This window comes from Sciurus carolinensis, chromosome 1 (assembly GCF_902686445.1).
Source record: "Sciurus carolinensis chromosome 1, mSciCar1.2, whole genome shotgun sequence".
NCBI lineage: Eukaryota > Metazoa > Chordata > Mammalia > Rodentia > Sciuridae > Sciurus > Sciurus carolinensis.
In genome coordinates, this window is record NC_062213.1 from 185,697,287 (window position 1) to 185,723,548 (window position 26,262).

The 26,262-nt window shown below is 42.3% G+C and overlaps 2 protein-coding genes and 1 non-coding gene across 4 annotated transcripts in view; 1 reads left to right on the plus strand and 2 right to left on the minus strand.

The window, feature by feature from the left end:
* Positions 1–23,125, plus strand: part of Yars1 (tyrosyl-tRNA synthetase 1) — a 30,674-nt gene extending 7,549 nt beyond the window's left edge. The window contains exons 4-13 of the mRNA XM_047544980.1: positions 1,947–2,076; positions 4,502–4,582; positions 8,617–8,709; positions 11,081–11,216; positions 11,867–11,952; positions 17,048–17,183; positions 18,202–18,299; positions 19,149–19,342; positions 19,858–19,999; positions 22,262–23,125. Of these exons, the coding sequence (XP_047400936.1) occupies positions 1,947–2,076; positions 4,502–4,582; positions 8,617–8,709; positions 11,081–11,216; positions 11,867–11,952; positions 17,048–17,183; positions 18,202–18,299; positions 19,149–19,342; positions 19,858–19,999; positions 22,262–22,372 (1,207 nt within the window). The 3' untranslated portion in view covers positions 22,373–23,125. The remainder of the gene's footprint in view (positions 1–1,946; positions 2,077–4,501; positions 4,583–8,616; positions 8,710–11,080; positions 11,217–11,866; positions 11,953–17,047; positions 17,184–18,201; positions 18,300–19,148; positions 19,343–19,857; positions 20,000–22,261) is intronic.
* On the minus strand, positions 6,921–7,026 carry LOC124968392 (U6 spliceosomal RNA). Its single transcript, XR_007105701.1, has one exon. It is a non-coding gene; the product is annotated as a U6 spliceosomal RNA (small nuclear RNA).
* Positions 23,126–23,526: 401 nt separating the features above from the next.
* Positions 23,527–26,262, minus strand: part of Kiaa1522 (KIAA1522 ortholog) — a 29,943-nt gene continuing 27,207 nt past the window's right edge. For both annotated transcript variants that reach the window (XM_047544957.1, XM_047544967.1), the window contains exon 7: positions 23,527–25,601. In XM_047544957.1, the coding sequence (XP_047400913.1) occupies positions 25,579–25,601 (23 nt within the window). In that variant the 3' untranslated portion in view covers positions 23,527–25,578. The remainder of the gene's footprint in view (positions 25,602–26,262) is intronic.

Genomic DNA, 26,262 nt, shown 5'->3' on the forward strand with positions numbered 1-26,262 from the left:
AAAATTTTTAAAGTCTTTTAGAATATACACTGATATGTACTCACATCTTGAGAGAGCAATTATGATTTCAGGATAGGAATGATTAAACAAGACACAATGTCAGGCAGAGTTGCCTATACCTCGTAATCTAAGCAACTCAGGAGGCTGAGGCACGAGGATCACAAGTTCAAGGGCAGCCTCAGAAACTTAGTGTGACCCTATCTCAAAATAAAAAATAGAAAGGATTCAGTGATAAAGTACCCTACTACCAAAAATTAAGCCACAAGCTGGGAAGTGCAACTCAGTGTGGGAGAGTGTGCTTTTTGCATGCATGAGGCACTGGGTTCAAACCCCAGCACCAAAAAAAAAAAGAAAGAAAGAAAGAAAAAGTCAAGCTACAAACTAGGACAAGATATAACACAGATAATATCCAGTATTATGTTTCAAAAACTACAGAGTTAGTCGTTTTAAAAAGTATGTCAATCTAGTAGGAAAAGACTTAACTGGGCATTCTCTCAGAAATTAATGATCAATAAGCATATGCAAAGAATAATAGCCTCCTTGGATATTATTCAAAGAAATCATTCCATACTCACCAAATTGGCAAAGACTTAAAATAATGGTGATACTAAGCAATGAAATTGATAAAAACCACTTTGGAAATAGTTTGGCATTATCCACTGAAGTTCAAGATGCAAATCCCCTCTAATTCAGAATTCTAGCATGTGTGTGTGTGTGTATAACTTGTACATATATACTGGAATACACATACAAGAATATTTTCAACATATTGTTTAGAGATATAAACAGAAAACTTGAAAGAAACACCAAGGATAGTGGTTATTCTGAAGGAGGAGAAAGAGGAGGAAGAGATAGATTCTAAAGGGTACTCAAGAACTTCAGTAGTGGGCTGGGGTTGTGGCTCAGTGGTAGAGCACTTGCCTGGCATGTGTGAGGCACTGGATTTAATTCTCAGCACCACATATAAATAAATGAATAAAATAAAGGTCCATCAACAATTAAAAAAAAAAAAGCTTCAGAAGTAATTGTTAGATCCTTTTGTTTAAGTTTTTTTGTTTTTGTTTTTGTTTTTTGTACCAGGGATTGAACCCAGGTATGCTTAACCATTGAGCCACATCCCCAGCCCTTTTTATTTTTTATTTGAAACAGAATCTCACTAAGTTGCTCAGGGCCTTGCTAAATTGCTGAGGCTGGTCTTGAACTTGTGATCCTCCTGCCTCAGCTTCCCAAGCCGCTGGGATTATAGGCGTGTGCCACCGCACCCATCTTTAGATCCTTTTGCTTAAATTTGATGTTGTTTGTATTGCTCAGATATCAACAAGTTTTGTTTTGTTTTGTTTTGTTTTGTTTCTTTATTTGGTTTATTTAGTTTTATGTGGTGCTGGAGATGCCCATTGCCTCAGACGTGCTAGGCAAACACTCTACCACTGAGCCACAACCCCAGCCCTCAACAAGTTTTTTTAAAAAGGCATGGAAGAAAAGCATTCCAGAAGAAAAGTAGAGGGGAATGGCAGAGAAGCAGTATATCATGGGATAATAACAGACCGTTTCCTGGAAGTAAAGCAAAAGATTAAAGCCATCTTTTAAAAGAAAAAAAATAGCAGCATGGTGGCACAAGCCTGAAACCCCTGTGACTTGGGAGGCTAAGGCAGGAGGATTGCATGTTTGAGGCCAGCCTAGGCAATTTAGTGAGATCCTGCCTCAAAATTAAATAAAAAGGACTGGGGATATAGTTCAGAGGTCAAGTGCCCCTGAGTTCACTCTCCAGTCCTTGGGGGGTTGAGGACAGGAAAAATATAACAATAAAGTAATGTTTTGGATGAGCAGACAATCTCTTTAGAAACTACCTGGCAGCACTCTCTTCAAATGTTCTAAGATTAAGAGAGATACCTGAGAAAATGAGACCTGTGCCCAGTCTTATGACTGTCACCTCCTTTCCTCTTCAGAGAGTACACATTGGATGTGTACAGACTGTCCTCCGTCGTCACACAACACGATGCCAAGAAAGCTGGAGCTGAAGTCGTAAAGCAGGTGGAGCATCCTTTGCTGAGTGGTCTGTTGTACCCTGGACTGCAGGTACTCAAGAGAGATGGAATGGCCCCAATGATCTTTCTGCTCTATTTCTTTCTTTTGAAGTGCTGGGGATCAAACTCATGCCCATCTTTATACGTGATAGGCAAGTGCTATACCCCTCCCAGCTACTTTCTGCTTTACTTCTAATGATGAACACCATCTTCTGTCAGCATCAGTTAAACCAATATATACTTGCTGTCCCTTCACCAACTTCTGGAACTTCCTTCTTGTCTGTCCTCCTCCCTACATCCCTGTCTTCCTGGAACGTTCTTTTACTTCTTTGGTTGTAAGTCCTCCCCTTCCTGTCTGTCCTTTAGGACATTACTTGTCTTGCACATCTTCTTTATCTCTTAATCAAAGAAAAAACAATTCAGAGAGATGTGTGAAAATAAATTTTAGACATTATCCTAGTTTCCAGTAAAGAAAACAATCACATCACATTTCATGAGAGTGTGTATTTTGAGTGAGGAGAAAGATGGAAAAATACACTGAGCAAGCTGTTGACACTGTTTACGTCAGGAAGGTGAGATAAAAATTGAAATACACTTAACTTTTTCTTTGTATATCTCTGAGAAAAGATAATAGAGTCTCCCCTTATCACTTCAAACAGTTCTTTGTCAGCATTAAATCTGAAGACATACTACATCAGCTGTATCTAATATGGTAAGCTCTAGTCTTAGTCACATGGAGCTATTAAAATTAATTTAATTAAATTAGAATTTTACCCAGGCAAGGTGGTATGTATGCCTGTAGTCCCAGCTATTCAGGAGCTGAGGTAGGAGGGTCACTTGAGCCCAGGAGGTTGAGGCTAGCCTGGGTGACACGGCAAGACCTAGTCTCAATAAACAGTTAAAATTTTGTTCTTCAGTTACATGAATATACCCTCCAGTGTATACTCCCTGAAGAGGAAAGGAGGGGATGGCCATAAGACTGTGTCCAGGCCTCAGTCTCCCACAGCAATCCTGATAACCACATGTGGCTATTGGCTACTATCTCAGCACAGATATGGAACATATCCATCATCCAGAAGGTTCTCTTGGACAGTATTTTAGGTTGTCCCTGTTTATTCAACCTTCTTTTACTCTCTTTCATCCTTTTCACCCTCAGCCAATCATGCACCCAATTTTATCAATTCTGCTTCTTAAAAACTCTTAAATTAGCCAGGTGTGATGGCGCACACCTGTAATCCCAGCAGTTTGAGAGGCTAAGGCAGGAGAATCACAAGCCAGCCTCAGCAACTTAGCAAGACCCTGTCTCAAAAATAAAAAATAAAATGGCCTGGAGGTATGGCTCAGTGGTAAAGCGCCCTTGGGTTTAATCCCTGGCACCAAAACAAACAAGCAAACAAACAAAAACCCTCTTAAGTTCATTTTTGCTACTGGTATGATCTTTTTACTGTGCTGGTCATGTTTCTTTCCTCCCTGAAACCATTCACTGGCCAGAATAGCACTAGGCACTGTAGCGTGACACTTCAAGGTCCCCACCTGCTTTTCTAACCTCTTCACTCACTATTTCCCACATCCCTTGAAATGCTTTTACAGACTGAATCACTAAATTTCCCCCGAAACATCACACCTATGATGACTTCTCGCACATTCTGTTTCCTCTTCAAGGTGAAAAACATCTGTATGTTTTTTAAAGCCAAGTTCAGCCCACAATTTGATTCTAGAAAGCTTTCCCCACACCCATCTGAGGGAGGCGATGGTGCCTTCCTTTGTGCTGGCACTGCTCCCACATGAACATCTCGACCAGCCCTTAAACGCTGAAGTGGTTGTTTACATGTCTCTCCCCAAGTGGGTAATTGGCCCTTCTTGAAAGGAGTCTGGTTCTGATTCCTCGCTGCATTTGCAGAACTGGCACCAAGCCTGAAATATTATAGCAGTCACTCTTCCTTTTATAGTCTAATCTTACCTTTTTTTCTAAACTCTCACAAGACTTTTTTTTTTTTTGGGCGGGGGGGGTGTTCTGGAGAACCACTGAGCTACATGCCCAGCCCCAGGACTTTTCTTGGAGGGAGAGGCAGTATTGGGGTTTGAACTCAGGGGTGCTTACCACTCAGCTCATCCCCAGGCCTTTTTCTTTTTTATTCTGAGACAGGGTCTTGCTAATTTACCCAGGCTGGCCTCACACTTGTCATCTTTTCACCTCCCCAATTGTGGGGATTACAGGTATGTGCCACCACACCTGGCTGGACTTCTTTATGCCACTTATTTGATATGTGTCATAGGCTGCCTTATTTAATGAGTTACCTTTGACAATGCTGTGGTTTGTCTTTTCTTCCCTCCCTTTCCACTGGATTCTTCCCCACTCCCAAACCCCGTTCAGGCTCTGCTTTCTGAAAAACCTAGTAATTCTACAGTTTTTGATTTTTCAGACCTATAGGGAAGAAATTCCATAGGTGTTTATGCTTATATGTTTCTTTCCACAGGCTTTGGATGAAGAGTATTTAAAAGTAGATGCTCAATTTGGAGGTGTTGATCAGAGAAAAATTTTCACCTTTGCAGAAAAGGTTAGTGTCCTTTTTCCTATTTTTTTTTTTTATTTGAGCCTCAGAAGTATACAACTGAAGTTAATTGAACTACAATGTGCCAGTCCCACAACTCATACTCTGTTGTATGATAGATAATATTCTCCTTGTTCTGCAGATGAGATAACATAATAGAAGAAAACCAAAGCCATTTTGTGTCACACAGTTAGTAACTGAGAAAGGTGCTCAGGACCTTTTGAATTTGCTTTCTTTCTGATAGCTGTTTCTTGAAAGAGGTGCCAGTCAGAACTACTGTTTTTTTCCCCAGAGCATTTGGTCCACACTGCCCTGTGTCTTGTGTAATCTGCCATCTCAAGATGAAGTTTAACAGGCTTAGCAAGAAATTGGCATAAACCCATGATACTTCTTTTGTGGAAAAGAACTTGAGTGAGTTGAAAAGAGGTATTGAGAAGTGGTTGGTATTTTTGAAAGCTTCTCAAAACCTCATATTAGCAAGGGTATGGAGAAAACAGTGCTAGTGGAAATGTAAATTCTTGGAGAACGATTCAACAACCCTAAAATATTTTTATCCTTTGACCTAATAATTCTATTTCTAGGAATTTGTCCTAAGGAAATGAGAATAAGTACAATTTTTGTATAAGAGTAATTAGCACATTATCAATTTAAAGCAAAAATTTGGAAATAGATATCTCCAACATCAAGGAATTGGTTAAATAAATACATGATGAAAAATCCTCACAGTGGAATATTATACAATATTAAAGTACTGATTTGGAGCTATAATGAATGAGGAAATGCTTAAAATGTAAATTCTTTGATTAGTAAGTTATTTCGTCTGCTCTCTTAACATCTTAGTGAATGGAACCATTTATTTATTATTCTCCAAGGATTCAATTCATAGCTTATTTTTACATAACTCACAAGCTAAAAATTACTTTTACATTTTTAAAGGACAATAAAAAAAGGTGAAGAATATGCAAACCATATGCAACCCACAAAACTGACAATTCTTATTATCTGGCCATTTACAGAAAAGTTTTGCCTTCCCCTACCCTATAGATTCCAACACGTATCCTTGTAATTTGTTACAGTTGAAGTTAGATGTTTTCACAAATTCTCAACAGTGCAAGAACCAACAACAGTTTTCCTCCACCTAACCCATTGTATTCCATCATCCTATTTATAGGACACCTATAAAATTGCTCAATTTAAGTTTCTATAGGTGCCCTACATATAGGATAATAGAACATATAATGGGTTAACCCCCTCCTGCCCTCCGTGCCTTTATTATCGTATATTTTAAATCTCTGAGACTTATATTTATGTTTTTATTAGTGCATTATAGTTATACATAAACCCTTTCTGATACCCTGGGTTCCCTCCTACAGTCCTGTGCTTCTATGCTTCCATGTGAGTTCATTTTCCTGAAACCTGAGAGCCAGCTTAGTATTCTGTGCTTATAGTACAGGTCTTTCAGCTTTCTTTTGTCTGAAAAACATCTTTCTTTTCTTTTACTGGGTATAAAATTAGAGGTTTACAATTATTTTTCTCTCTGTGCTTTAATTAAATTTAATTAATTTATTTTTTGCAGTGCTGGGAATCAAACCCAAAGTCTTGCACATACTAGGCAAGTACTTCACTACGGAGCTATGTCCTCAGTCCTTGGCTTTTAAAGAATCATTCACCTGTAATCCCAGCAACTCAGGAGACTGAGGCAGGAGGATGACATATTTGAAGCCAACCTGATTATTTAGTGAGATTCAAAATAAAAACTAAAAAGGGCTGAAGATATAACTCAGTGGTAGAAACTCTAGGTTCAACCCTCAGTACTGAAAAAAAAATAATGTCTTCTGGCTTCCAGTGCTTCCATTGAAGAGTTACCATAAGTATTATTATTACCCCTTTGAAGATATTGTTTTCTCTGGCTGCTTGTAAGATTTTCTCTTTGTTTTTGATTTTCAGCAATTTGACTGTGATTTTTTTTAATACCTTATTTTATTTATTTATTTTTCTGTGGTGCTGAGGATCGAACCTGGGCTTCCCATGTGCTGAGTACTCTGCCACTGAGCCACAACCCCAGCCCTGACCATGATGTTTTTAGCTGTAATTTTCTTCCCATTTCTCCTGCTTAGATTTTGCTGAACTTCTTGAATCTGCAGATTGATGTTTTCATCCATTTTTTAAAACTGTCAGCCATTATTACCTCAAGTAATATTATTTCTGTCTTAATTCTTTCTCCTCTCTTGAGACTCTAGTCACACATAGATTAAGCCTCTTGGTCATATGTCACATGTTTTATAATCTTTTCTGTTGTTTTCCTTTCTTTGTTCCTTGTATGCTTTAGTTTGGGTGTTTCCTTTTTTTTTTTTAATGCTTCATGAATTTATGTGTCATCCTTGCACAAGGGCCATGCTAATCTTCTCTGTACCTTTTAATTTTAGTATAAGTGCTGCTGAAGTGAGCCCCTCCACCCTTTTTTTATATTTTGTTGAGAGACAGGGTCTCGCAGAGTTGCTTAGGGCCTTGCTAAGTTGCTGGGGCTGGCTTTGAACTTGCAGTCCTCCTGCCCCAATCTCCTGAGCCACTGGGATTACAGGCATGTACCACCGAGGCCTGATATTTTGGGTATTTTCTGTTACCCTTTCTTCAAGTTCATCAATCCTGTCTCTGTTAAATCCAGTATTGTATTGTACTATAGGTTCTCACTTTTTTTGTTTTACAATTTGCACTTTTGTCCATCTTTTCCTCCTATTTCCTTTAACAACCCAGTCAGTTATTTTGGCATCCTGGTCTGCATACTTCAGCATCTGGGTTGTTTCTGGATCAGCTTCTGTTTGACTCTCTTCTCTTGGCTGTCAGTTACTTTTTTCTGCTTTCTATCTCTAGTATTTCTCTATTGTTTCAGAGAAACTACAGATGTGTTGTGGAAGCTCTGGATTATGTTTATGGAGTCTGTTTTCTGGAGACTGATGAATTACTGACTTATCACCTCAATTAGATTAAAGGTTGGGTTTAGGCTTTGTTAGAGCAGGTCCACTTCAGTTTTTCCCTTACTCCTACAGGGTGGTTTTTATTCATAGGAAATAGCCCTTCAGAGTCTCAAGCTAAAATCTTGGGGTGGTCACCAAACCCTCTCTACTTTGATTGGACCTAAACTTCAGCTTGTCTTCCCAGTACTATGCACCATCTAAAATCTCAGCTAGGGTCTCCAGTCTCCCAGAGCCAATTCTCTGCCAGGCTTCCTGAAATCTCACCATGCATGTGATGATCTATGCACCATGTACATAGATGTACAGCTATGAGTCAGCTAAGAAATCAGTGGGGAATTTTTTTTTAGCAGGGACAGGGGGAGGTACAGGGTATTGAACTCAGGGGCATTCAACCACTGAGTCACAGCCCCAGCCTTATTTTTTATTTTATTTAGAGACAGGGTCTCACTGAGTTGCTTAGCACCTCACTTTTGCTGAGGCTGGCTTTGAACTTGAAATTCTGCTTTAGCCTCTGGAGCTGCTGGGATTACAGGCATGCGCCACTGCGCTTGGCTTCAGTGGGGAATTTTAACAGAAGATTTTTTTCAGGGCACAGGGGTCCTTTTCTCTAGAATCCATCCCAAATCCTAGCCTACCTACAGCCTAACTCCAGTACCTGTCTCCTCTGTCTAGACTGCAGCTGTCTCCTTGATCTTTTTTTCTCAGCACCTAGTTTGGAAAATGCCTCAGGTAGAAAGCTGTGTGAGCTTCTGTCAAGACTTGTAGTCCCACATTGCTTGCTCTCCAATGCCTGCAACTGGATGTTTTATGTGTTTCCTGCTGTTAGAGTTGTTTCTGGTAGGAGGATAAATTCAGTAGCCTCATAATGTAATATAACAAAAAGCACTAAAGGAAAAAAACTTTGTTCACATTATGATCACCATTGGAAACTCATGTATTCAAAAAGGAAAAATGATAGAAAAGAATGTAGCAAGTTAAGTTTCTGGACAAGTTAGATGAAATCAGGGTACTGGGGAGGAATTTATACTAATACCTGCTTTTGTATGTTTCTTTCCCATCTCTCAGTACCTCCCTGCACTTGGCTACTCAAAACGGGTCCATCTGATGAATCCAATGGTCCCAGGATTAACTGGGAGCAAAATGAGCTCTTCAGAAGAGGTAAATTACCAACTATTTCTTTTTCTTTTTCTCCTTTTTTTTTTTTTTTCTTTAAGTTGTAGATGGACACAGTATCTTTATTTTTTTATTTATTTTTTATGTGGTGCTGAGTCTTGAACCCCACATGTGCTAGGCAAGCACTCTACCACTGAGCTACAACCCCAGCCCGCCAACTATTACCTGAGTCTAGTAATCTTCAGCAAGAAATGGAGAGATTGAGGACTCAAAAATCAGTGACCTGGCTAACTAGAACATTCATAATATTTGTGCTCTAAGAGAACTTCTTGTCCAGTTAGTTCAGTGGTTCTTGAGTATCGAAGGAGAAGTAATCCTGATGGAATCCAATCATAATTTTTAACAGTTCTTACTACTACTGATAAAACCACAAGCAAGTTATTTCTTCATTCATAAAACTGTGATAAAATTCATCCTTACTAATGAGAAGGCCTTGATTATATATCACTAGCTAGCATTTTGATTTGCAGCATTTGATATAAGTAATATGATATCTCTTAACCTTTAAAAACCCTACTTGGGTAAAGTACACTTATGTTCTGATCATTTGGTATACACAATAGAGGAATTAATGGAATCCAAAGATGTGAAAAGTTGTTCTGGTTTCCCAAATTTGACTGTCCTTTAGAATTCTGTAAGTCATTCTAGGAGGGACTCAGGAATGTTGTTTTGTTTTGTTTTGTTTGTTTGTTTGTTTAAAATAATTCCAGGTTAAAAATTTTTTTTTTTTTTATACTCCCAGCCTAAGCCTGAGAACCTTTTAAAAATACTCATGCCTGAGCCAACCTCAAGAGACTTTGATTCATTAGGTTTGGGTGGAGTCCAATACTTCATATTTTTTATATACTCAGGCGATGCATATACTGTCACATGTAAGCTAGGATTGGGTAACCACTGAATTCAAATGACTATAAACTCATACTGCAAAACAAGAAACAAAACTTACTATTAAAAAGGGAAAAATGAGTGCTGGCGATGTAGTCCATCACGTAGAGTGCCTGCCTTGCAAGCTCGAGACCGGAGTTCGAGTCCCCAGCGCTGTTAGATTGCGGAAATAACAAACAAACAAACGAAACAAAAAGGGAAAAATGACAGTAGATAATATATCATACCTTGTATCTATCTCCATTTTCTTTTGCTAACAGAACTTTTGAGACTGGGTCTTGCTGAGTTACCAATACTGAACTGAAACTTGTGATCCTCCTGCCTCAGCTCTCAGTGTCACTGGGATGAGCCACCACATCTAACTTCCATTAATTTATTAATCCGCATGGATTAATCTATAATTCACAAATGAGTTAATACATTCATGAGGGCAAAAGCTCCCATGACCAGTCACCTCCCAAAGGTCCTAACTCTAAATATCATTAACATATGACTTTGGGGATTAAGTTTCTAACACATGAATTCTGGGGGACATATTTTCACACCCTAGCACCTGCTGTTGGTAAGTGCTATGAAATAGGTCCTCACACATTACTGATATATATACTTTTAAGAAAACAATCTCTTTTTTTAATATATTTTTAGTTGTCAGTGGATCTTTTATTTTATTTATTATGTGGTGCTGAACATACATATATTAAAGCCAGGGCCTCAAACATGCCAGGCAAGTGCTCTAACACTGAGCCACAACTCCAGCCCCAAGAAAACTATCTTGAACCTAGACATTTTAGGTCATTTAAGGAAATAATCCTAGAGAAGGCAAACAGTCTCTGTAAAGATGTTCAATATAGCATTATATATAATTTGTAAAAATTAGGACATAATCATAACAAGTTATGATGCCACTAATAACTGGGAATATAATGCAGCATAAAAATTATAAATAAAGCCAGGTGCAATGGTGCATGCCTGTAATCCCAGTGACCTGGGAGGCTGAGGCCAGGAGGATTGCGAGTTCAAAGCCAGCCTCAGCAAAAGTGAGGTGCTAAGCAATTCAGTGAGACCCTGTGTCTAAATAAAATACAAAATAGGACTGGGGATGTGGTTCAGAGGTTGAGTGCCCCTGAGTCCAATCCCCAGTACACCCCAAAAAAAATTATAAATGAAGACAAGGTAGCCCCTCAGAAATACTTAAGATATTGTCTAACATGAAGAAGCAAGGTAGACATTTATTCTCTAAGTACAAATGTATAACGATTCTGTGTCCTATAGACAAAGTCTGGGAAGAACACAGAAAAAGATTTGTTTATTCTGCCACATGTCAGAATTTGAGTGGTTCTTCACCCTGATTAATTCTGCTTTTGTGGTACTTTAATGTTAAAATCTTTATAAAAGTTAAAAAAAAAAAAAAAAAAAGGAAGATTAGTTCTCATTTCCAACCACAAGAGGTCCTCTTCTCCATGATTTCTAGGAATCCAAAATTGATCTCCTTGATCGGAAGGAGGATGTCAAGAAAAAATTAAAGAAGGCCTTCTGTGAACCAGGCAATGTGGAGAACAATGGTGTTCTGTCCTTCATCAAGCATGTGCTCTTCCCACTCAAGTCAGGTAAGATGCTTCCTGTCCTCTCAAGAGTCAGGCTGAGGGTTGGGGAGATAGCTCAGTCGGTAGAATGCTTGCCTTGCAAGCACAAGGCCTGGGTTCGATCCCCAGCACCCCCCCCCCCAAAAAAAAAAAAAAGAGCCAGGCTGGCAGACCCAAATTCTTGCTGTGGTTATGCTTGTCACTTGTCACAGATTCTTCCTCCAGAGACTGGTTGCCCTGAATTTCTACTCTAATTTCATGTGTGTAAATCTACCAGTGAGGTAGGGTATCATTTAATTGTCCAGGTGTTCATTACCAGCCTAAGTTCTGAGGGGGTAACAGGGTAGACAGGGGTCTTTGAAATAAGTGGAGGCAGACATGATAAATTAGAGAAATACAAAAGAATTCTAAGCCATGATCCTTCCCTTTAAGAATCTGGGATGCTATCTGGGTACATGATATTGCCACTCATCGTTCAGTTTAAGAACAATAGGGCTGGTGGTGTTGCTCAGTGGTAGAGCACATGCACTTAATGTGTGAGGCTCTGGGTTCAATCCTATCACCAAAAAATAAATGCTATATAGCAAAAACTACAAATACCTATGTATTTGGGCTAGAAATGCTTACTGCTATTATCAGCGAGTTTGTTGATGCAGGTCATTTTTCTTATATAGAGTTTGTGATCCTTCGAGATGAGAAATGGGGTGGAAACAAAACCTATACTGCTTACCTGGATCTGGAAAAGGACTTTGCTGATGAGGTAAGACTAGACGAATACTAATACCCAACAAACTCTGACAACCCCTTCCCTCTTGGCCTAGCAAGGTTTGTGACTATGTGCCACAGTCATCCATCTTTATGCCTCCCAGACTGTGTATTTTGTTAATGACTTAGATGAGGATTCAGATGGTTCACAGATTAAATGGGCAAATGGCACAAAGCTAATGTATCAATGTCCTCCTCCCTTCCAAAGGACTAGACAAGCTGGAATAAAGGTCCAACAAGAGGAAGTACTCAGAGACAAGTGAAAAATAATGTTCAAAAAGAGCACCAGGGGTCAGGCGCAGTGGTGTATGCTTGTAGTCCCAGCAACTCAGGAGGCTGAGGCAGGGGGATTGTAAGTTCAAAGCTAGCCTCAGCAACTTAGCTAAGCCCTAAGCAACTTAGTGAGACCTTTTCTCTAAATAAAATGTAAAAAGGGCTGGGTGACTGGGGTTGTAGCTCAGTGGTACAGTGCTTGCCTAGCATGTGTGAGACACTGAGTTCAATTTTTAGCACTGCATATAAATAAATAGAATAAAGGCCCATCAAAAACTAAAAAAATAAAAAATAAATTTTTAAAATATTTTTTGTAGGGCTGGGGATATAGCTCAGTTGGTAGAGTGCTTGCCTTGCAAGTACAAGGCCCTGGGTTCAAATCCCCAGCACCTTTTTTTTTTCGTAAAAGGGCTGGGCATGTGACTCAGTGGTTAAGCACCCCTGGTTTCAATCCCCAGAACCAAAACAACAACAACAACAAAAGGGGCTGGGATATAGCTTAAAGGTAGGATGTGTGCTTTGCATGTATAAGGCCATTGAGTTCAATCCCCAGCACTGCAAAATAAATAAATAAGTAGCAACAATAGTAAAGGAATAGAAGTTACTATTCATTTCAACAGTTTAACAAAAAACTTACTAGAAGCTGGGGTGTAGTTCAGTGATGGAACACTTGCCTAGCAAGCAAAAGTCCTGGGTTCAATCCCCAGTACCGCTTAAAAAAAAAAAACACTGGGTGCTGGGTGCTTTTGTGTTAAGCACTATACGAAGGACTGGCATTACAAAAAGGGTTAAATCCTCATGAAGTCCAGGAGTAGAGGCAGACATGTAAACAAATTACATCCACTGTATTACTACACAAAACAGGTATGGATAGATAGATAGGTGTAGGTATAGTAAATGTACATACTCATATACATATACATCCATATAGTAGACCTTCCATATCTGTAAGATCAACACCTGTGGGTTCAACCAAGAAAATGGCATCTGAACTGAACATGTATAAGCATGTTTTATAGTCATTATTCCCCAAACAATATGACAACTATTTATGTAGCATTCATATAGTATTAGTATTACAGATAATCTAGAGATGATATAAAGTATACAGAAGGATAAAGGTTATATGCAAATACTGTGCCAGTTTATATAAGGGACTCATCTGCCAATTTTGGTATCCTTGGGGAATGGTACCATGGATACCAAAGGACAGTTATCTATGGTTCAGATGTAAAACTAAGTGGCTTGTGGAGAGGACAATATCTAAGCACTGTTTTGCTTGAAGAATAGGAATTCATGAGAAAATTTTTGAGGGAATTGTGCAAAGAGTTGAAGATGAAGAATTACACATGGTTTGATCTGTTCAAGGTGAGATACGGCATTGTGGGAAGATAGGCAGGGCCAGGTCACAAAGAGAAGACAAAATAATAGCAAATAAGGAATACATGGGATTTTGATCCACTGTGAACTTAGGTTAAATTAACAATTTGAGGGGATATAGCTCAATTGGTAGAGTGCTTGCCTTGCAAGCACAAGGCCCTGGGTTCAATCCCTAGTACTGCAAAAAAAAAAAAAAAAAAAAAATAACAACTTGATGGGCTGTTAGAAGTGTGAGCATGCCTAGGCATGGTGGCACACACCTGCAATCCCATGAACTCAGGAGGCTGAGGCAGGAGAATTGCAAGTTGGGGGCCAGACTTGGCAACTCACTGGGACTCCGCCTCAAGATAAAAATAAAAAAGGGCTTGGAATTTAGCTCAGTGGTAGAGTGCCACTGGGTTCAATCCTTAATACACACAAAAAAGGCATTGTGGAGGACTGGGGCTGTGGCTCAGTGGAAGAGCGCTTGCCTGGCATGTATGAGGCACTGGGTTTGATCCTCAGCACCACATGTAAATAAATAAATAAAGGTCAATAAAGTAAAGGTCCATTGACAACTAAAAAATATTTTAAAAAAAAATGCAGGGGGTGCTAAAGATATGTAGCTCAGTGGTAAGTACTTTCCTGGTATGCAATCCCTGGGCTCAATCCCCAGTACCATAAAAAGAAAAAAAAGGAAAGAAATGTTTACATTGACTTTTGGGCTAAGTCTTCAGAAATGTTCTATCTCAGCTGGTGCAGCCCAGATGCCTTTAATCCCAGAGATCCAAGAGGAGGCTGAGGTAAGAGAATCACAAGTTCTAGGCCAACCTGGGCAACTAAACAAGGCTCTGTCTCAAAATAAAAAATTAAAAAGGACTGTGAATGCATTTCTGTGCTAAAGCACCTCTTGGTTCTATCCTGAGTAGTAAAAAGAAAATAAGTAAATCTCGAATCTAGAATCAGGGAAGTGACCCATTCTGCTCGCTGTTCTCAGTGTGTTGTGATTGCCCTGTACTTGAATTTTAAGAGATTTATTTGATAAGCTGGGACATGTTGGTTGGGAAGGAGGAATGTCATGACAGGGAATAATCTCAAAACCATATCAACAAAATGTAGGTGAAAGAACTAGAGGGGTTTAACTCAGAAGCAAGTGTGTGTTCTGTCACCAAATATGAGAAAGACTAATGGGGAAGGGGCTAGGTTTCTTATGGCACCCAACAGCTGAAGCAGGACGGTGGGTGAGGACCACAGTGATATGTTAGGAAGATGTTGGGGATGGGCAGGGCTTCCTCACTTGACCTTGCCTTCCTCTGCACTGGAGGTGTGCGAGAAGCAACTGGAGCACAACTTGGAGACAATGGTGCATGCCTGTTTGAGCATCAAATGGAGGGAAAGATTCTGACCTGAGGTCTGGAGGCCTGTCTGGCCCATTTTTTGATATTTTACAGCAATTGCTCTGAAACTTCCTCCTGCCATATGAGGCAGGCCACAGAAGCCACACTCCTCTCCTCAACCCTGTGCATAGTCCTTTGTGGGAATACTGAGAAAGAATAAATGAAATGGCTCTGAGAAATGGTCAGCAGCCAAGTTATCCCATAGTAATTTCCATGGTATAGGTATGTTCTTTATGCACTGCCTGAGGCAGAAGCCACTGACCTCATACAGCTGTTGAGCACTTAAAGTGTAGCTAGGGAAGCTCAGGAACTGGATTTTAATTTACAAATTATAAATGTCCACAAAAGTCTTAGTGCTACCATATTGGACAGTGACCACATTAAAGTTTTCATTTATTAAAAATTAAATATTCCCATAGAAATGGAGAAATAGCATCAGAAACGAAAGCATTGGTGTTATTGTATTATAGGTATTCATACCTAAGGCATATCCCCTTAGAATGCCTAAAAAATCCTTGCAGGCCGGATTTAAAGTACAAAGAGAGAGCCACAGGACACAGGAAAAAACAAAATTGAATTTCTAAACTAGAATGAGTATCCCTTATCTAGGAACCAGAAGAGTTTTAGATCCAGGATTTTTTCAGATTTTTGTTTGTTTGTTTTGTTACTGGGGATTGAACCAACCCAGGGGTACCACATCCCCAACTCTGTTTATTTTTTATTTTGAGACAGTGTCTTGCTAAATTGCTTAGGGCCTCTCTGAATTGCTGAGGCTGACCTTAAACTTTCTATCCTGTTGCCTCAGCCTCCCGAATTGCTGAGATTACAGGCATGTACCTCCACACCTGGCTATATATTTAATTTTGGGGGTACTGGGGATTAAAAACAGGGGCACTGTACCACTGAGCAACATATTCAACCCTATTTATTTAGAGACAGGGTCTTACTAAAATGCCCAGGTTGGCCTCAAATTTGTGATTCTCCTGCCTCAGCCTCCTGAGTACCTGGGATTATAGGCACATGCCACTGTGCCCTGACAGAATTTGGAACATTTGCCTATGCATAATGGAGGATGGGACCCAAATCTAAATAAGAAATTAATTTGTTTAATGTACACCTATATGCATAGCTCAAAGGTGATTTCATGCATTATTTTTAGTGTGTCTATGTTTTGACTGCAATCCATCATATGAGGTCAGATGTGGATTTTTTTTCCCCTTGTGTCATCCTGCTCAGATTTTAGAGTATTTTGAATTTCAGATATGCATGTCAGAGATGCTCAATCTACCAGGGTATGGAGGTGCATGTATAATCCCAGCTACTTGTGAGGCTGAGGGAGGAAGATCAAAACTTCAAGACTGGCCTGGGCAACTTTGTGAGGCACTATCTCTGAAAAATACAAAGGGTTGGGGATGTAGGTCAGTGGAACAGGGCTTGCCTAGCATATGTGAGGCCCTTGGTTCAATCCCTAGTCCCACCACCACCACCCCCCCAAAAAAAAAAAAAAAAAAAAAAACTTAAAAAGAGGGATGTTTAACCTGTACTAACAGACTAGTAGTGCTCTCACCATTTTATCCACATTATGTGATTTAATTCTCATTCTGAATCTATGAGAAATAGCTATTGTTATCCTCATTTTATAAGTAAAGAAGTTGACACTTAGCGGGTAAAGTGCCTAGTTTGGTGTCACACAGCTGAAAGTCTAATCCAGATCTATCTCCTAAGCCCTTTTTTCTTCCTTCTGTCTCATTCTTCAGTATTTTGGGTGAATATTTTCCTGCCTGTAAATAGCACGTGGTTTGTGCCACTACTTAAAGCATAAATGAAGAAGCTAGAAGAATTAGACTAATAAATACATTCAGCCTCTAAAAGCCCTCAAATCCACATGGAACTCAAAATCAGAAGACCTGGATTTCAGAGAAGTTAGTCTTTCTGAATCTGTTTCCCCTTCTCTGCTGGGAAAATACTCCCTTCATCCTGTATGCACATAAATTTAGTAGATTTTGGTGTCTTGTGCCCTGTTCCAGGCCTCACCTCACCAGGTCTTGTTCATTTCTGCAGGTCGTACACCCTGGAGACCTAAAGAATTCAGTTGAAGTCGCCCTGAACAAGTTGCTAGATCCTATTCGGGAAAAGTTTAACACCCCTGCCCTGAAGAAGTTGGCCAGTGCTGCCTACCCTGATCCCTCAAAGCAGAGTAAGTCCAGCTGGGGATGGGAAGGGCCAGGGAACAGGTCACAGTATCAGGAAAGAGACCCTGTCAGTGGACCTCAGAAACATGTCTAACTGAAATTGAGAACCCAGGAACCCAGGGTGTTTCAAGTACAAAAATGTCTTATCTCACCAACTCCTGGAATGGGACTCCATTCATTTTGATTGGGTTTGGTAGATTCCATGAAGTGACTATGTCCTACTGCACCAGCATCTTAGAAGAGGCAGACTGGAGACATGTACTTTGGTCCTTCAAGTCTGTGTTCACTAAATCTACTTCTTCAATAGGAGAGTGATTGGGTCAGACTTGGTACACCTAACCAGTGTCTAGGGTGGTAAGCTGTTACAGAGCTGCAGAGCTTCTGAGAAGAGTTCATTTTTAAGCTGGGTACAGTAGCACACACTTGTGATCCCAGCTACTCAGGAGGTTGAGGCAGGAGGATCACAAGTTTGAGACCAGCCTCAGCAACTTGATGAAGCCCTAAGCAACTTAGTGAGACCCTGTGTAAAAATAAAAAGGGCTGGGGATGCAGCTCAGTGGCAAAGTGCCCCTGGATTAAATCCCCAATACCCCCCAACCAGAAAAACAAAAACACTTCGTCTTAAGATTCTCCCAGTTCCCTTCCAGTTGCTTCTCCTGAGTCTTGGTCCACCATTCACCTATCCATGGTGTTTGAGATATGGCACTGATAACTTTGTGTGACCCTCCCAGAAAAGGCTCAGTAAATGATGTGTGGAATGCATGAATGGAAACACACAAAGGTGGCAAAACTCTACAGTCCCCTCACCTCCAGCCTAACAATGATGGATAGAGTATATAAAAATCTGACATGTCATTTCTGAAAGACTGCTGACCCTGTTTTAAAGCATAACTCAGTGGGTAAGTTCTAGGGATTCTCTACTAAATCGTGCCTGATCTCGTGTTCTCATCTGGTGGGATTAGCAGATGACCCTCCGGGGAGGTAGGGGTGTCCCTGATCCTACGGTGTTCTTCTCATTCCCAGAGCCCATTGCCAAAGGCCCTGCCAAGAATTCAGAACCAGAGGAGGTTATCCCATCCCGGCTGGATATCCGCGTGGGGAAAATCATCAGTGTAGAGAAGGTACTTGTTTTTCACCACATCCCAGAGAGGCAGACAGGGGTCGGGTTTGTCTGTCTCCACCTGGAGGAAACTGGTCTAGAGAAGGGTCATATTGCAAATCAGAACCCCTTCCAGGCATCAGGCTTTCCTTAGCCATTTGCTGTCTCTGGACCTTGCACAACCAAACACAGCCAGGAACTCAATGCAGGAGGCAGATGTTAGAAGAAACTTGTTTGTCCATTAAAACTGGCCTGATGGGCTTACCTCGTCTGTACCAGCTTGCCTGGACTGTTTGCAGGCCTTACCTTGGATTAGCCACGTTGTCTGCCCCTCAGACAGTGGTAGAGGGAGGACGATTTACTTTTTCCCAGTAAATCAGCTGCTGGGAATCATTGTTCTGAGCTTCCCCCAACCCCTCCACCCGCTACGTATCACAAACATCCCTCCCCAGCCCACTCCCTGCTCCCAGAATTGACTTGGTTTTCACTCACATTACCTTGAAATGGCTGCTGATGCTCCTGTCTCAGATGGTGAAGCCAACACTTACCCTCCCCCACCTCCCAGTCACCTTGGACACATTGGTGTAGCATGTGTGCCATAATGGTAGCCACTAACAGTCCAGTTCATTTAACCTCTAACAGAGATTCTTCCAAAAGTATTAGATTCATTTTCTCAAATTTGGTCTCTTGGTTGGGAGTAGAATGTACCTTCAAGACCCATTCTGCTGTCTGAGATCTGGAAATAGTTAGCTCTAGAGGGTCCTTCATGGGACTCTGTAAGGAGCAGATGCCCCTTTTTGGAGCAAGAGTTCACCAGGCCCCCGATCAGCTCCATTGGGATACTCCCCCACCTGACATCTCTTGCTGGCAGCACCCAGATGCAGACAGCCTATATGTGGAGAAGATTGACGTGGGGGAAGCTGAACCACGGACTGTGGTGAGCGGCCTGGTGCAATTTGTGCCCAAGGGGGAACTACAGAACAGGCTTGTGGTGGTGCTGTGCAACCTGAAACCCCAGAAGATGAGAGGAGTTGAGTCCCAAGGCATGCTTCTGTGTGCTTCCACGTGAGTAGGGACTAGATGGGCTCAGGACCTGGGGAGGCCAAGAGTGGGGAACTGGACCCTATGGTGCCAGGTGGAAGCCCTGAGAAAACACCTCATTGATGCCCAAAAATGATGTCTGAAGCAGACATTGTGCAAGTACCATGAATGAGACACTACCCACAGTTAATTTTGTTAAAACAAATGGAGATGTGCACATGCCCAAGTCTTCTACCAGTAAGAGCTGGAGGCAAGAGTTAAACCTAGTTCTTACTGGCTGTGGGGGTTATTTCACACTTCTTCCTGTAGCAACCCAGATTTGGTTATCTCTTCTGACAGAAATTTAGTGTAGCCCACCTAATCTAAACTGGTGATGTCCAAAGATGTCCTAAAGTAATGAGGACCTCTTGGGGCCATGGCTTTGAGGATGTTCTAAATCCCATTAGGGCTCTTTGGAAAGGCCCAGATCACTTTGGCCTCCACAACCCTGGGAAGCCATCTGTAACCTCACCCTTTCTTTGTCCTGTGTGTCTTCTCAGAGAAGGGGTAAGCCGTCAGGTTGAACCTCTGGACCCTCCTGCAGGCTCTGCTCCTGGTGAGCGAGTGTTTGTCAAGGGCTATGAGAAGGGCCAACCAGATGAAGAACTCAAGCCCAAGAAGAAAGTCTTCGAGAAGTTGCAGGTAAGGGCTTTATTTTTCCCTCTCTTGCCTGCTACTGGGCTCTGTCCCTATTCTGCTGTTATTGAATCTACAGCCGCCTCAGTCTCAGTTGGGACTTCTGCTTTCTTCATTCCAGACCTTCCTGTATGTAAGGTGTCTGAGGGTCCTGGAGGTCTCAGAAGGACCTCTCATATACTGAGCTCTGACAGACTATTTGAGGCACTATGTAAGAAACTTTAGAGACTTCTTATTTGCTCTCCAGGCTGTGACAGGAGCAGATGGAGATTATCTGCATTTAACCTGGCAGCATACCTGCCAATGCCAGAAGTGATGGAGCCAGGGGCTGGTGATGTGTCTCAGTGGTAGGGTGTTTGCCTAGCCTGCACATGGCCCTGGGTTCCATTCCCATCACGAAAGAGAACAAGAATTAAAAATAAAAGATGGAACTAGAATCAGAACCCTCCTAGGGCCAGGCATGGTGGTTCACACCTATAATTCCAGCAGACTTAGCAAGGCCTTGAGCAACTTAGCAAGCCCCTGTCTCAAAATAAAAAATTAAAAGGGCTTAGGGATATAGTTCAGTGGTAAAGCACTCCTGAATTCAGTCCCTAGTACAAATAAATAAATAAACAAACAAAAATCCTCCCTCTCCCCACCTTGAGCCTTGGATACTCATTCTCTCCTTGCCCTCTGGACAGTAACTCACGGATTGCCTGCCCCAGTGATCCCTGAATTCATTCATTCACTTGTTCAGCAAATGTCAAGTCCATATTATGTGTCAGGCACTGTCTAGGTGCTTGGGCTACATCACTGAACAAAGCAGCAAAAATTGCCTCTCATACAACTAACACGTGACTTTTTCTACTTAATACCTGTTTTCTAAAAATGCTTCTAGAGGTGTTTAGAGTGTGTCTGCCTCCTGCACATAGCAAATGGCTTTGCCTTACTCCTGTTTATTTTTTATGGTAACTATGAGTAACTTATTTTTCCTGGTTATAAAATAAAATTTTCATAGTAGGAAATGTCTAAAATATAGGGGGGTGGATTAGGAAAATATCTAACCAGACACCATGGTGAATGCCTGAAATCCAGAGACTTGCAGGCTGAGGCAGGAGGGTTGCAAGTTTCAGGCCAGCCTCAGCAACTTAGTAAGGCCCTAAGCAACTTAGTGAGACCCTGTTTCAAAATTTACAATGGCTAGAGATGTAGCTCAGTCGTAAAGCACCCTGGGTTCAGTCTTGAGTATTATAAAATAAATAATCAAAATAAGATATCCATGGTCCTGCCAAAGAGACACTAAAAAATGAAGTTAGGTATTATTTCCTTTTGATCCTTTGCTCTGCATAAAATAGATTTACAGTTTGCTTCACACTAAGTTTTCTGGGTTTTTTTTTTGTTTGTTTTTGGTACTGAGAATTGAACCCCGGGTACTTAACCACTGAGCCACATCCCCAGCCCTTTTTTAAAAATATTTTATTTAGAGACAGGGTCTCGCTGAGTTGCTAAGTACCTCCCTAAGTTGTTGAGGCTGGCTTTGAACTCAAGATCCTCCTGTCTCAGCCTCCCAAGTCACTGGGATTACAGGCTTGCACCACTGTGCCTGGCAGTTTACTGCTTTTTAAATCTTATTTTAGTTTAGGTGTGGTGGCACACCCCTGTAATCCCAGTGATTTAGGCAGCTGAAGCAGGAAGATCCCAAGTTCTAGGCCATCCTTGGCAATTTAGCAAGACTAAATAAAATAAATAAAATGTCTCAAAATAAAAAGGTCTGGGGTACTAGAGATGTAGCTAAGTAGTAGAGGCTTCTTGGTTCAATCCCCAGTTCTGAATTCTTTTTTCTACTTTATACTCCCAAATTTTCCATATCTCAAATACTAGGTCATACTACATATTAGTTTATCACAATTATCATAATTTAAGACTTTACTAGACATTGAGGTTGTTCTCAGTGTTTCACTGTTATTGTGTTATGATGGGCTGGGGTTGTTGTCAGTGGACACTTGCCTAGCATGCATGAGGCACTGGGTGCCATCCCCAACATCAAACCACACACAAAAAAGAACGTTATGCTGAGTGTCATATAGAGATCTTGGTACTCATTCATGATTATTTTCTTGAAATAAATCTCTAAAATGTACTTACCTGAGACAAAAGATATAAACATGGAAGCTTTCACAAATTCTTAGAAAAAAGCTGAGCTACGAGTAGTGTAAGAGTTTCCTTATGGTCCCAACCACCAGTGTTATAATTTTTTTTTTTTTTTTTTTTCCCTATCTCAACCAGGCTGACTTTAAAATTTCTGATGAGTGCATTGCACAGTGGAAGCAAACCAACTTCATGACCAAGCTGGGATATATTTCCTGTAAAACACTGAAAGGGGGGAACATCAGCTAGCCAGCCCAGCATCTTCCTCCCTTCCACTGTCCTGAGTCTTCTGCTGTCTTGGTTTATTCCATCCATCACCTGTTTGCCCATCTCTGAGGACACTGAAGCAGCAGGTCTGGGACTCTTTCTTAGGTGCAACACTGGGTAAGGGGCAGCATACCTCCCCAGAATCTGGAATCGTCCTATCTACTACAGTGAAACTGAAACACCCACCTGCCCCCAGGTGGTAAGCAGAGCTAAGCAACAGTAGGGAACCCAACTTCCCTTGGCAACTGACTCAAGAATTCTGGTTTCAGTATAACTCATAGAAAAAGTTTGTGCCACAATCCTTGTAATTGGAAAAACACTGATTCCCAGGTTTTTTTTTTTTGAGTTGTCCCAGCAGCTGTACCTCTAGCTGGAATTTAGTGCCTGGACTGGGCTAATTACAGCTTCTTCTCCAACAGGAAATTGTGGGATTTGAAAAGGAAAAAGAAGGGAAAACACAGAACCTAGTGGTCTATCAAGTGGTTGGCAGCCTTCACTCTGCCTGCCTATTCTGGGACTTGGTACTGGGGGAATAGGGCCTGCCCCAGGGCTCCTGGAATTTCCCTTGATCCAGCCAGATTGGAACACTCCCTAAACCAGCTGTGTTGTTAGTTAGCATGGATGGCATGGCGTATGTCTTTCTTCAGAGAGGGTGAGGTCATTCCTCTATAAGGCATCGCAATCAAATCATTAACCATCACTGTCAAACTCAAATAAAATGTCTGAACAAGCGTGTCTGGATAGGGACTGTCTACAAGCGTGAAGCAGCTGCCAGGTCCCTCTACTAGCCTTGGGTTGCTTGTATCATGGAAGTTCGGCACAGTAATGGGATGGATGGGGGGGACTGGTGGATGGCAGACACTGTAAGTTTCCCTTTGGAGGTGCCAAACAGAAGAGGCCCACCCTTGGATCCAGTGTTTGCAGCAAGCAGAACATTTTCCCTTCTAAATGTGGGCCTAGACCACTGCCCCACCCCACCCCCATTCTGCTGCAGCAGCAGCAAAATCCTTTTGTGGTTCAGTGGTACCATGACTGGGTTTTCCCACACTAGTGTGGGAGGTGAGCTTTCTCACACCTTGTTACCAGTGGACTTCCTGCCCATTTGATGTGGATGGTGGGGAAGCAGCAGTCACAGCCAAGTTTCAATCATTTAATTAATTAATTAACACCTTTTAAATGAAACACAGAGCTTTTTCAGGGCAGAGGGACTGGATTATTTGTATAGACATATCAAAGACTCAAAAATTTAAAGAAATATATATATATATATATACTTCTCTCTTCTAACATTTTTATGCAAATTAAAAATCAGAGGCTTTTGGTCTCTCCATTTGCACGAGGTCAAGCTCATTCACCCCAGAGAACAAAGGAAAGTTGCCTCTTCTAGATTCCCCCCTCCTTTGTGCTCTGGCCCACCAGGTGGGGGAACAAGCTCAGAAGAGCCCAACTGAGAATAAGAGCTCCAGTAACATGGGAATGAAGAGAAGTCAGGCTCCCTTCCACCTCCAGCAGTTCTGAGGCCTGGTTCATGGGGCTTTGACCGCTCCTAGGTTCTGGGTCCTGGGGCAGGATAGATCAGAAGCTCCAAGCAGAACAGTACTTACTGATTGTCCTTCCCCTACTCACTGGGCAGGTGCAACATATACCAGCAGCAGCTCCCCATTACCCATAGGTCAAGGGAAAGATGTTGGTTTGTAACTACAGGGAGAAGACAACAGTGGCAAACAAACAAAACCCTAGAGCAGGCCAGAGGAACCCAGGGCCACACCCTCCCCTCACCCAGGTCCCCACGGGTAAGTGGCAGGGGCCAGTGTGTCACTGCTGCGGTGAAGCTAAAAGGTTCCTTGCCAGGCTCCAGGCTGAGTCACTGCTGAGAAGAAAAGATCAAGAAGGGGTGGACCTGGGTGGCAGCCACACTGCTATACAGGGAGGCACTAGGGCCACCTGTGGAGCCAAGGGGACCAATGAGGAAGCCACCTTACCTAGATAAGTCATATAGGCTGAAAACAGAAAGGTAATTAAAATTCCTGAAGGAGAGATCAGTAGCAGAGGCCACCTGGGTCCCCTCTGACTAGGGAAGGTTTTGAAGACTGCACCTCCGGCTTCCCATCCTTGCCACTCAGTGTCAGCTCCCCTAGTGGAATCACTTATGCTGAAAGGCAGCAAGGACATGCACCAAAGAGTAGAGAAAAGTCAGAAAATAAAGTGCAAGAGCCAGATCTGGGCTGCTGCCCAAATAAGCTCCCACTGCCAGATCTCCCCTCCTGTCTCAGTACTCCCTATGAAGCTGAAAGGGACACAGCCCATGGGCCCTGCCTCTGAAGCTGTGCCTCCTGGATCATTCAAGCAAGGGGCAGATGCTTGGCATGCCAAGGACCTGCTGAGATGACCTGCTACTGTTATTTGCTTTTAAGAACAGAGAGCCTACAAACCTGCCCTCTGCTTCTTCCTCCCCATACCCTTTTAAAGAGTCTGGGTGTCTCCTACTTCTTGTCCCCTGCATAAAGCACCTGGCAGAGCTAGAAGGCAGGATGTTGGTGGTAAACTGAGGCACAGGAAGGTTATCCCCCACTGCACCTTTTGTGCTTTGGAATTCCACAGCCCCATTCCTGCCCCCAGCCTGGAGGAGCCTGTGGGAATGTGACTCGCCCACCTCCAAGAACTAAGAAAAGGAGCAAACTAGATTGTGGAGGAGGGACAGATTGGTCCCAGCTATGGGCTGGCTCCCAAGGATTGATGCTGCCACCATGTAAACAGGCCCTTGGAACGTGGCTTCACAAGCCCTGGAGAATGGACATGCAGCCACTTCGCAAAAGTGCTTTGATTCTGGACTACAGTATGTGCATGATTTGGACATGGGGGAAAAACAAGTGTTCCGCTCCCACCTCTGTGGCCTCAGGGCCAGCAGGGGGCGCAGCCACCCACTCCCACCAGCTACCTCCTTCACGAAGAGGCTAAGGCCAAAGCTGAAGCAGCAGCTGCTGGAGGCGAGTCCTGTGAGGGGAAAGGCATGAGAGCTGGGTGATCTGAAGGACGGGCGACACCAGGCTTGCATAAATATCAAAGGCCGTGGAGGTTAAGGCTGCAGGCGTCCTCTCTTAGGTTGTGTCTGCTGTCCTCTCGTCCTTGGAGCTGCTCAGGTCCCTGAGAGATTGTATTCCTGGGATGGGTCAGCAGTGCCAGTGCGGTCAGACCAGCTCTTTCTGTGGGTCTGTGGGGGAAAAAGGGACACTTAGCAAGGGGCTCACAGCTTGGTTCAGGCACTGAAAGCCCAAGCACATTTTCGCCCAACCTTTCCCTAAACCCTCACTTTACTGACACCAGTGGCAGCAGCTGGAAACTTTGACTCAGATACTGTAAAGTATGTGTCACTACCCCACACTCCACAGCACGAGGATGAGACAAAATAATAAAGTTGGATATACTTGTTAGGTCTGATGCCAAAGCCTCACCCTCATGTTCCTTTTCATGTAGTTCAAGAGTGACAATTCACCTGTTCCAGGCATCCTAAGGCCAGTTTTGTTTTGTTTTTTTAAGGGGGTTGCTTTGTTTTGCTTTGGGGGGGTTCCAGGGATTGAACCCAGAGGCACTCAACCACTAGGTCACATTCCCCAGCCCCCTAATTTTCATTTTATTTAGACACAGGGTATCACGAAGTTGCTTAGCACCTCACTTTTTGCTGAGGCCAGCTTTGAACTTGCAATCCTCCTGCCTCGGCCTCTGGAGCCACTGAGATTACAGGCATCTGCCACCACGCCCAGCAAGCCAGTGTGTTGTAAAAACTAGCCATCTCAAAGATCCATAAGCAATGTCCAGGGTGGGACTTCAGATACTTATTTCCTACCATCAGTGACAGGACCCACACCCACCAC